The sequence below is a fragment of the Herpailurus yagouaroundi genome, unplaced genomic scaffold (assembly GCF_014898765.1).
Source record: "Herpailurus yagouaroundi ecotype Mexico unplaced genomic scaffold, PumYag 428, whole genome shotgun sequence".
Taxonomy (NCBI): Eukaryota; Metazoa; Chordata; class Mammalia; order Carnivora; family Felidae; genus Herpailurus; species Herpailurus yagouaroundi.
Genome location: NW_024412645.1, coordinates 3,127,672 through 3,139,869, shown reverse-complemented (window position 1 = coordinate 3,139,869; position 12,198 = coordinate 3,127,672). Strand labels below are relative to the sequence as shown.

The window sequence follows — 12,198 nt, the reverse complement described above, 5'->3', positions numbered from 1 at the left end:
TGCTTAATGGACTGAGCCACCCAGGAGCCCCAGAGTTCTTTATGTATTCTTGACACAAGTCCGTTACCACACACAGATTTGTAAGTATTTTCTTCCATTATGTGGGATTTCTTCACTTTCCTTTTTTTTTTTTTTAATAAGGAAGCCATCGGTGCATAACCTATTAACAGATTAACAGACAAGGCCTGTAGATATATTTCTTCTTGGACACACCCACAGTAAAGCCACAAACAGCCTTAGCATGCTTAGCTAGGTGGTCTTAGCATGCTGTCCTGGGACACGAAGTCTCTAGAAATGATGCAGCCCTCTGTGGGCTCAAATCTTCTTCATTCTAAGTCTTCATGAAGTTTTTTGTCCAGACTATTGGTCAGGACCTAGCTGTATTTTCCATCCTTCACATCCTTTTGTCTGTTCCAGAACCAGTCTGAGATCTTATACTGGTGTGAATTCTGCATAATACTGATCACACATTCCACCTCATCCTCAAAGAGTCTTTTGCCCTCTTGGTAAGGTGGATGTCTCTGCTTTCCTCAACACCACATGCACATATCTTACCCCACATCCTTAACTGCAGTGATGGCAAAGTCTATTTTCCACTGCTCATCAATACCGACTACTTGCAAAACGTGCTGGAACTCTCAGGGATCACGAGAGACATGATGGAGGCTCTAACAGCAGCATGTAGGCCTCCTATGGAAGGCCTCTTTTCACTTTCTAGATGCTGTCCTTTGACACACACAAGTGTCAATTTTTAATTAAGTCCAATTTACCTACTTTTTCTTTTGTTACTTGTCTTTTTGGCATTTAAGAAATCACCTCCTATGGGGCACCTGGCTGGCTCAGTCAGTAGAACAGGCAACTATTGTTTATTCTGGGTTGTGAGTCCAAGCCCCATGTTGGGCATAGAAATTACTCAAGAAAAATAAAGTAAAAATCACTGCCTAACCCAAGGTCACAAAAATTTACTCCTGTGTTTTTTTTTTAATGTTTATTTATTTTCGAGGGAGAGAACATGAGCACAAGTGGGGGAGGGGCAAAGAAAGCCAGGGAGAGAGGATCCAAAGCAGGCTCTGTGCTGACAGCAGAGAGCCCATTGCAGGGCTCAAACTCAGGAACTGTGAGATCATGACCCCAGCAGAAACCAAATGCTTAAACAACTGAGCCACCCAGGAGTCCCTACTGCTTTGTTTCTAGTAAGAGTTTCATTATTTTTGCCCTTATGTTTGGGTCTTTGATGCATTTTGAGTTTATTTTTGTGTATAGTGTGAGGCAAGGATTCAAATTCATTCTTTTGCATGTGGACATCTAGTTGTCCAACACCATTTGTTGAAAAGACCATTCTTTCCTCCACTGAATGGTCTTTACACCATTGTTGAGAATCAACTAGGGGCGCCTGGGTGGCTCAGTCAGTTGAGCGTCCGACTTCAGCTCAGGTCACGATCTCACGGTCTGTGAGTTCGAGCCCCGCGTCAGGCTCTGGGCTGATGGCTCAGAGCCTGGAGCCTGCTTCCGATTCTGTGTCTCCCTCTCTCTCTGCCCCTCCCCCATTCATGCTCTGTCTCTCTCTGTCTCAAAAATAAACATTAAAAAAAAAAAATTAAAAAAAAAAAAAGAGAATCAACTAACCATAAATGTGGGAAATTTACACAATTTACACAATGGACTCTCAATTACATTGATCTATGTTATTCTAATGCCAGTACCACACTGACTTAATTACTATAGTTTCATAGATTTTAAAATAGGGAAGTGTGAGTTCTCTAAGTTTGTTCTTTTTCAAGATTGTCTTGGCTATTCTGGGTACCCCACACTTCCATCTGGATTTTAGGATAAGCTTATAGATTTCTGCAAAAAAAAGGCAGAAGGGATTTTGATAGGGAATGCACTGACTCTGTACATCACTTGGGGAAACACTGCCATGTTAAGTTAACAATGTTAAGTCTCTGGTCCATGAACATGGAATGTCAAGATTAGACATATTCTTATTTTATCTTTTTTTAACGTTTATTTACTTTTGAGAGAGAAAGAGAGAGCGCAAGCCAGGGAGGGGCAGAGAGAAAGACACCCCAAGGAATGTAGTTTTAAAATAAGAATACATCTGGAGCGTATGATTCCTACAATGACTAACATTAGAGGACAATAATCTGAGTAATTTTCACCATCAAAGGGCTATTCTTCATGCAATTCTACAAATGCAATGAATATTGACAAACTTTTCCTACCCTTTGCTGAACTAAGTTATAGTAAGTTAAAACATTAATTACCATAGCAATTTTTAAACTTCCACAATAGTAAACTTACCCAATGATAGCATAGAAATGCCAAATGTATAATCATGGAATGAGAAGCCACATCCAATTATATGCCTTCCCTTACTTAACACTCACTATTAAAAAACGCTAACCTATTTTTTACTCTTGCAAAATTACAACACAAAGCCAGGTTTGCTATTACTTAGACTACCTATTTTTTTTTAATGTTTATTATTTTTTGAGAGAGAGAGTGTGTGTGTAAGCAGGGGAGGTACAGAGAGGAAGATACAGAATCCAAAGCAGGCTACAGGCTCTGAGTTGTCAGCACAGAGCCCAATGTGGAGCTCAAACACACAAGCTGTGAGATCATGAACTGAGCTGAAGTCGGACGCCTAATCCACTGAGCCACACAGGCGCCCCAAACACCCGCGATTTCTTAGCAATTCTGCGCTTTATCCACAAAATAGTACCACGTCCTCATTATAAATTATCATTTGTCAACCAGAATCTCAACAAATCATATTTCAGATTGCTGCAAGTTATCTTTTCTCTATTCATCATTTAAAATAATGCATGTTGGGGCGCCTGGGTGGCACAGTCGGTTAAGCGTCCAACTTCAGCCAGGTCACGATCTCGCGGTCCGTGAGTTTGAGCCCCGCGTCAGGCTCTGGGCTGATGGCTCAGAGCCTGGAGCCTGTTTCCGATTCTGTGTCTCCCTCTCTCTCTGCCCCTCCCCTGTTCATGCTCTGTCTCTCTCTGTCCCAAAAATAAATAAACATTGAAAAAAAATTAAAAAAAAAAAAAAATAAATAAAATAAAATAAAATAAAATAAAATAAAATAAAATAAAATAAAATAATGCATGTTAGGGGCACCTGGCTAGCTCAGTAGAGCATGTGACTCTTGATATCAGCATCATGAGTTTAAGCCCCACATTGGGCATAGAGCTTACTTAATTAAAAAAGAAAATACCCGGGCTCCTTGGTGGCTCAGTCAGTTAAGCGTCTGACTTTGGCTCAGGTCATGATCTCATGGTCCGTGGGTTCAAGCCCCGCTCCGGGCTCTGTGCTGACAGCTCAGAGCCTGGAGCCTGCTTTGGATTCTGCGTCTCCCTCTCTCTCTCTGTCCCTCCCCCACACGTGGTCTGTCTCTCAAAAATAAGTAAATCCTAAAAAAAAAATTAAAAAATAAATACCCACTAAAATAATGCACGTTCTTCAGACTGGAATATCCTCCCTTAGAGATAATATAGCCTCAAGATGAAAAATAAGGCAATTAGAGACACGCTGTCACATCTATTTTCTGTCCTACTCTCTAGTTACTGTTACTGCCTTATCAACCTCCTAATACCACTTCTGATCTCTAGTAAAAGGGACTAGTTAAAAAATAAAAAGACACTACAGCAAAACTTGGTTTGCAAGCATAATCCATTCCAGAAACATGGTTGTAATCCAAAGTACTTGTATATCAAAGCGAATCTCCCCATAAGAAATAATGGAAACTCAGATGATGTGTTCCACAACCCAAAAATATTCATATAAAAATGATTACACTACTGTAATCATTTATTACATTTATTAATCATTAATCATTTATTAATATAAAATATAAAGAAAATATAAAATATGAAAAAAAATAAATTAACCTGCACTTACCTTTGAAAACCTTCGTGGCTGGTGTGAGGGAGACAAGAGAGAGGAGGGTTATTATTGTGCAGGAAAACTTTCACTATCACTAACTGATGCTGACTACAGTACAGTATTAATAAACTCTTGTCATCTATCGCATTTAATGTACCTGGCAATAAGGCAGCAGAGGAAAGGGTCTGTACCTGCAGGCAGCCTGACCCAGAATGAAGCAAAGCATTCCTAAGCTTGCTCTTGTAGGGAAAGCAAAGGACTGTCCATAGGTGCTTCGAAGGGACAAAAAACACACTAGTGCCAGTTGTGGGCCCCTTCCGACGTTCTGAAAAATCACTGATTTCTGCTAAACACCATGGCCTGAGACCGAGCATCTGAGCCTGGAAGATGATCATCCACAGTCCCGCAGGGAGAGACAGAAAGAGAGAACCACCACTGGGCTCAGTTGTGATCATATGACGTTCGGCATCACGTACTACTCGTATTGCAAGACATCCCTTCTTTATGAAGTTAAAACTTATTAGAAATGTTTGCTCATCTTGCGGAACACTCGCAGAACAAATTAACTCACAATCCAAGGTTTTACCGTATCACCACTGCTTTCCCATTCTCAACAGCAAGAAAACACTAATGATAAAATGAGCCTTATGTTACAACGGTAAATTGTATAATCTAGTCAAAAAATTTAACTTGTATCCATGAAGTCTTTTTATATAGTGCCTAGTTCATAGTAAACAGAGGAACAAGATAAATGACACCACATGTAAACCACCAGAAAAAGCCAGAAAATAGGACAATCTTTAGGACAACTGTTTTGGTCTCTTTGATGAGTCAGTGTTATGAAAAAAGGGACCATGTGAGATTAAGAGAGACTTAAGTGACAACAACTAAGATATGATTAGATACTGATTGTGGATTAGACCCTAGATTAGATACTGATTTTGACACAAAATCTTTCAAGAATATTTTGGGACAGATTGGGAAAACAATAATTGAATAATGCGAAAGCACTTAGTAAGAGGAAACTACTTAAATGGAAAGTGGGGGGTCGATCAACTGAAGAAAAAACATTTCAAAACAATACCTACATATGTTTATCACACAAACCAGCAATCCCACTCTTAAATACTCACTCATATATATATATATAACACACAAAGACTTGTATGTGAATGTTCATAGTAGCTCTCTTCACAATCACCAAAAACTGGAAAAATATGTCCATTAACTGGTGAATGGATAACAAATTACAGGACACATAAAATGGAGTAGTACTCAGTAATAACAAGGAACAGTCTATTCTACTGACTGTGGTGGTGACTTCAAAACTATATATATTTGTCAGAATTCACACAACTACAACAGAAAAGTATGGGCAAGGTCTAAGGCCAAATGTTGATATATATATATATGTGGTCACAATTTCTATATTGCCTTGGACCTCTGAGGACTAGATCTTAGCAAAATGAAAGGGTCTGCTGACTTTGGTGGTATTAAAGTTCAACATATCTGGGATATACAAACTCAAGTCATTTGCGAATTGATCATGAATGTCCCTCAATGTCCACTCAGTGTAGGTATAACTCCTATATTATTCTCATTGTTACTATTTTGAATTAAAAATGAAGAATGATTCTTGGGGGAAAAAAAAAGAACTCACATAAGTATACACTTAAAATTAGTAAATTTAAAAAAAAATTAGTAAATTTTATTGTATGCAAATTATACCCACATAAAGCCAATTTTTAAAGTTTATTTAAAATTTTTAATCTAATTTAAATTTAATAAAAAATTTTAAGTTTACTTATTTATTTTGAGAGAGTGTGTATGTGAGTAGGGGAAGGGCAGAGACAGAGGGAGAAAATCCCAGCAGGCTCCATGCTGTCAACGTGGAGCCCGTGGCAGGACTCAATCCCATGAACCATGCGATCACGAACTAAGCATGAAATCAAGAGTCGGATGCTTAACTGACTGAGCCACCCAGAGGCCCCATAAAGCTGATTTTTAAAGATTATTTTGTGTATTTTTATCTTGTCTTAGTTGAAATACCTATAAACATTTATGTATATGTATGCAAATATTGTTGGATAAAAAGATGCACAAAAAAGTTGAGAAAGATACATATTTAAAAAATTTTTTTAACATTTACTCATTTTTGAGAGACAGAGTGAAAGCAGAGGTGGGGCAGAGAGAGAGAGGGAGACACAGAATCCGAAGCAGGCTCCAGGCTCTGAGCTGTCAGCACGGAGCCCAATGTGGGGCTCAAACTCACAAACCGTGAGATCATGACCTGAGCCAAAGTCTAAGGCTTAACCAACAGAGCCACCCAGGCGCCCCAAGAAAGATACCTATTTAGGTATTAATAGTAGTAATCCCCATATTGGTAGTATTATAACTTTATTTTTTTTTCCTTTGGCTTGTCTTTTAAATTATTTTAAATTGTTTTTTAAATTTTATGCAATGTATATGTACAACTGTCATAATAATAAAAGGGTTTTTTTATTTTTTTTTAATTTTTTTTCAACGTTTATTTATTTGTGGGACAGAGAGAGACAGAGCATGAACGGGGGAGGGGCAGAGAGAGAGGGAGACACAGAATCGGAAACAGGCTCCAGGCTCTGAGCCATCAGCCCAGAGCCTGACGCGGGGCTCGAACTCACGGACCGCGAGATCGTGACCTGGCTGAAGTCGGACGCTTAACCGACTGCACCACCCAGGCGCCCCATAAAAGGGTTTTTTTAAACAAAGATCAATTTTGATTTAAAATTTTCTTATAGACATGTCTATGAGTTATCAATCTGTGGGTTTGTGGGTTATAAATTTAATTACAGTTGTGAATTTGGAGGTAAGTTTTTATTGTCAAAATAATATTTACAAGGTAAATAATTATTTTCTTTGGATCATAGTGAATACACATTCAATGAATATGATATGTTCCAGCATCATATTTGGATTACACTGTGTCTCTGTTTTCTTCCCAAATAGCAACCTACTCTGGCTACTGAAAAAAACACAAAAATAAGAGTAATATTAAATTTAAGCATCAGGTTTGGCTCTAACAGAGTTTTGTTTTGTTTTCAAGTATTTATTTATTTTTGACACACACACACACACACACACACACACACACACACACACGGCCCCAGTGGGGGAGGGGCAGAGACGAGAGAGAGAGAGAGAGAGAGAGAGAGAGAGAGAGAGAGAGAGAGAGAGAGAGAGAGAATGAATCCCAAGCAGGTTCCACACTGTCAGTGAGCCAGATGTGGGCTCAAACTCATGAAACTGTGAGATCACAACCTGAGCCAAGATCACAAGTCAGGACTCAACCTACTGAACCACCTCGGTGCCACAGCTCTAACAGGGTTTTTTTTAAAAACAGCAATCACTCAAAATAAACAAGAATTGTAACCATCAAATTCAATGAAAAATATATTACTTCTGCTTTTAGGAGAAATAGGTAATAAAAGAACAGCACATTAATAAGAACTATGGTGTAAAAAGAAATATTTTTGAGTTACACTTTTATTATTTTTAATAACACTTACCAAAATAATGCATTATCAAATACCCTATATAGTAGCTTAGATTTAGGTAATTGCTTTTACAATACAATTGTGAGGTGTTAGAGACTTTATCTTTCACTACTCCTCAAGTACTCACAGGGATGTCTTAGATCACAGAAAATGGGGACAGGAAGAGGTTTGAGGTTTTTGCCTGTGGCTTTTCTTTGTGGGTTTGGGGTCTACAGGGGATTTTTTTTTTTTTTTTTTGTCTACGGTTTTGGGTTTGTTTGGGGAGCTTTTTTGGTTTTGTTTGTTTGGGTTTGGTGTTTTGCTTGCTTTTTGTTTTTTGGCTTGCTTTTAAATTGAGTTATTTTAACAGAATAAGATAACAAACATCAAATTCCCACCACATATGAGGCACTGTTCTTAACACCTATCAACATTTTCTCTTATTTAACACTTCTTTGGGATGGATATTACTGTTCCATTATACAAATGAGAACACTGAAATGTATAACAGGTAAGAATTGTCATAACACATACAACTGGTAAGTAGCAGAGCCAAAATCTAGAAAATGTGAGCAGTCTACTACTAAATGATGACATTAAAAGATTTATCCAAAATTCAACTATATTTCTTCTACATACCAGCAATGAACTAGTGATAAACAATAACAATATGAAATTTTAAAAACAGTTCCATGTATAATAGCATCAAATAAAATACTAATAAATTTTTGAAAAAACGTCAAGTCTTGGACCTGAAAGCTACAAAACACCAATGAAAGGACAGATTAAACACAATCTCTATAAAAATCCAAGCTAATTTTTTGGCAAAAATTAAAAAACTGATCCTAAAATCCATTAAGTAAGGGACCCAGAAAAACCAAAACAGTCTTGAAAAAGAACAAAGTTACAGGATTTACATTTAATTTCAAAACCTATTACAGAGCTACTATAATCAAATAGTATAGTACTGGTAGAGGGTAGACAATAGAATAGAATTCAGAGTCCAAAAATAAAACCTAGCAGGGACACCTGGGTGGCTCAGTCGGGTAAGCATCAACTCTGGATTTCAGCTCAGGTCACGATCTCATGGTTTGTGAGATGGAGTCCCGCAGCATGTTCCTTGCTCACAGCAAGGAGTCTATTTGGGATATTCATTCATTCTCTCTCTCTCTCCCCCTCCCCCACTCTCTCATGCTCTCCCTCTCTCTCAAATAAATTAATAAACTTTAAAAAAATAAATAATAAAAATAAAACCTAACACATAATCAGCTGGGTTTCAATAGGGTACAAAGACCATTCAATGGGCTTAAAAGCAATCCTTTCAATATATAGTCCTGGGACCACTGGATCACTACATGCAAAAGAACGAATGTGGACCATTACCTTACACCACACACAAAAATTAACTCAAAATTGATTGGGGCGCCTGGGTGGCGCAGTCGGTTGAGCGTCCGACTTCAGCCAGGTCACGATTTCGCGGTCCGGGAGTTCGAGCCCCGCGTCAGGCTCTGGGCTGATGGCTGGGAGCCTGGAGCCTGTTTCTGATTCTGTGTCTCCCTCTCTCTCTGCCCCTCCCCCGTTCATGCTCTGTCTCTCTCTGTCCCAAAAATAAATAAACGTTGAAAAAAAAAATTTTTTTTTTAATTGATCAACAACCTCAATATAAGGCCTCAAAAAAACATAAACTCTTAGAAGAAAGCACAGGGGTAAATCTTCATGACCTTGGATTTGGCAATGGATTCTTAGATATGACACCAGAAGTATGAGCAGCAAAAGAAAAAATAAATAAATTGGACTTCATCACTTAAAAACTTTGTTTTTCAACAAAAGACAGTATCAAAAAAGTGAAACAACCTACAGAATGGGAAAAAGTATTTGTAAATCATATATCTGATTATGGTTTAGTATCCAGAATATTTAAATAACTCCTACAACTCAATACAAATAACTCAATTAAAAAATGGACCAAGGATCTGAATAGTCATTTCTCCAAAGAAGATATACAAATGGCCAGTAAGCACACACACAAAATCCCCAATATCAGTAGTCAGCAAGGAAATGTAAATCAAAATGGCAAGGAGTTACCATTTTAGATCTACTAGGATGGCTAAAGAGAAACAAATACAGACAGAGACAGTAACAAGTATTGGCAAGGATGTAGAGAAATGAACCCTCATACTCTGCTGGTGGGAATGTAAACAATGTAGTAGTGCCATAGGAACAGTCTGCCAGCTCCTCAAAATGTTAAAATAGAGTTACCATATGATCCAGCAATTAGAATATGCCCAAGAGAAAATAAAACCTATGTCCACACTAAAACTTATACATAAATGTTCATAGCAATATTCATAATAACCAAAAAAAAAAAAAAATACCCACATGTCTATTGATGGATAAATGGATAAACAAAATGTGGTACATCCATCAATGGAATATTATCCAGTAATAAAAAGGAATGAAATATTTATACATGCTACAACATGGATGAACCTCAAAAGGACTATGCGGAGTGAAAGCCAGACTACTATAAGATCACATCATGTGAAATGTCCAGAAGAGCTCAATGCCAGCAGCTGGTCAAAGGGGAATAAGGAATGGTAACGCGCACAAAATTTCTTTGAAGTTCGATGAAAATGCTCTAAAAGCAGATAATGGTGATGTTGGGCATAGACTGAATCTACACTGAAAAGGTGAATTTTAGGGTAGGTGAATTATACCTCAACAAAGTTGAGTTTGTTTTTTGTTTTTAAGACACTTAAAAAATTGCAATGATGGGGATGTGATGTACAGCGTGGTGACTATGGTTAATAATACTGAATTATATATTTGAAAGGTGCTAAGAGAGTAGATCTTGAAAGTTCTCATCACAAGAAAAAAAATTATAACTATGTATGGTGATGAATGTTAACTAGACTTATTGTGGTGATCATTTTGCAATACATACAAAAATTAAATCATTATGTTATACACCTGAAACTAATATTATATGTCAATTGTATTTCAATTAAAAAAATTTTTTTAAATCCACATAAACTGCAAAAATGACTCAAAGAATAAAGAACCAAATTTTTCTTCCTCAGATGCAATCTCAACTCCTAAAGTCCTGTCTTCCTATATATTCATATTTTTCCAGTCAAAAAAAGAGAGTGAAATGAAATCAACTACTGAAATTCAAAAAAAACCAAAAACTAGCCCTGAAATATCAAGTCACTTTCAAACAATTCTATTCTAGCATTAACTCTGAACTAAACATTAATCTCACTTTCAAAATGTTGCATAAAAACCACAAATGCTCAGAAGGTCTAAGCAAATAGCCAACTTTTCTGAATAAACAGTAATTCAGATTTGCTTTGATAAAATGTAAATATTTACCTGCCTCAAAGAACAAAATCCTTTAAGCCTAGTGTTCCCAAATGATGAAGAGAAAGCAGCACGCATTTTTTTTTTTTATTCAGGCGTTGTTTTAGAATTAATTTTAACACAGCTAGGGTATACAAAGTTGATAGTTTGCACTAAGCAATGTATGCTCTGATTTTGCCTACAACATAAACAGTCACAGAAGTTGGGACCTGAGAAAAATCACATTTTACAGTAAATCTGACAGAGATATTAATCTCAAAAGCTCCTGAAAATGTCTCAAGAACTCCTATTTTGGAAACTCTCTGAGTTAGTCAGTCTTCCTACAAATAATGAATGACCATCTACCGTGTGCCAAGCACTGCGCCCGTACCAGGATGCCATGGTGAGCTCCAAACAGAACAGGTCCCTGGCTGCTGGAAGCTTCCTCTGAAACAGTGCCTGTCGAACCTGCCTGACCCTAACAACTTGGGAATGTGTTAAAAATTCAAACTCTGCTCCTCTGCCTTGGAGAGTCTGAGTCCACGGCCCTGGGAAGAGCTGTGACGCCAGTATTCTTACCAAGCTACGGGTTGTTGCCTCCGCCTGGGCGGTTTGGGAAGCCAAATCCTCAGGGCCATCCCGTCCCGCCCTCTGAGAGCCACACCTCCAAAGCCCATTTTGCTCAGCATCCTTCACCCCGACCGACACCCCCAAAGGCACCATGAAGCCAGGAAGGATGTCAAGCATTCCAAAATCACGCTGCGCCGAGCCACCGACAGACTTGGTTGCTTCCAGGGACGGACCGCTTACTCCCTGTGATTCCACCTGGGGCTGTCGGCACCTGAGTCTCCCAGGGCTGCACCGACACCTGTCTCCGAGCGGCTGCCATCTCCCTCTCCTGTGGGCCCTGGGCGGGGGGCAGCCGCCGCCCTGCGGGAGCGAAGGCAACAGGGGAGACGCGGTGCGCAGTAGGCGCCTCCTGTATACAACCCCCCCCCCCCCCCCACCACCACCGCGCGCGCGCGCGCGCACATACACACTCTTTCGAAACCGAGCTGGGCAGGCGGCGGACCGAATCCCGCCGCAGAACGGCGCGAGGCGGGACAACTCGAAGCCGCACGGCGGGACGGGCTCCGCCTCGCGGGCGCTCGTCAGTCGCCGAGGCCCGGCCCGGCTCGCACCGACGGAGTTTCACAAAGAAAGTCTCCCGGCCCGCGCCCCTCACGCACTCACCGGCGCCGGCGCCGGCGGCGACTCCGGCTCCCGCCGCCTACGGCTCCGTGCCGGGGTCGGGCCCGGAGTTGGCTCGGGAGCCGGCGGCGGCGACTGCTCCATCCCCGCGGGGCCCGGGCCGCGTCCGCCTCGAGCTAACGGTCCCGCCAGCTAGGCGCGCGCGCCGGCCCCGCGCGCCATGTTCCCGCCGTACCGCGCGCCGCCGCGGCAACCCACACCACCC

General features: G+C 40.0%; 1 protein-coding gene and 1 pseudogene across 3 annotated transcripts in view; both read right to left on the bottom strand.

The window, feature by feature from the left end:
* TTC28 (tetratricopeptide repeat domain 28) overlaps positions 1-12,156 on the bottom strand; it is a 632,666-nt gene extending 620,510 nt beyond the window's left edge. For all 3 annotated transcript variants that reach the window (XM_040463780.1, XM_040463781.1, XM_040463783.1), the window contains exon 1: positions 11,976-12,156. In XM_040463780.1, the coding sequence (XP_040319714.1) occupies positions 11,976-12,077 (102 nt within the window). In that variant the 5' untranslated portion in view covers positions 12,078-12,156. The remainder of the gene's footprint in view (positions 1-11,975) is intronic.
* On the bottom strand, positions 8-951 carry LOC121022576 (40S ribosomal protein S18-like; annotated as a pseudogene).
* Positions 12,157-12,198: the final 42 nt, after the last annotated feature.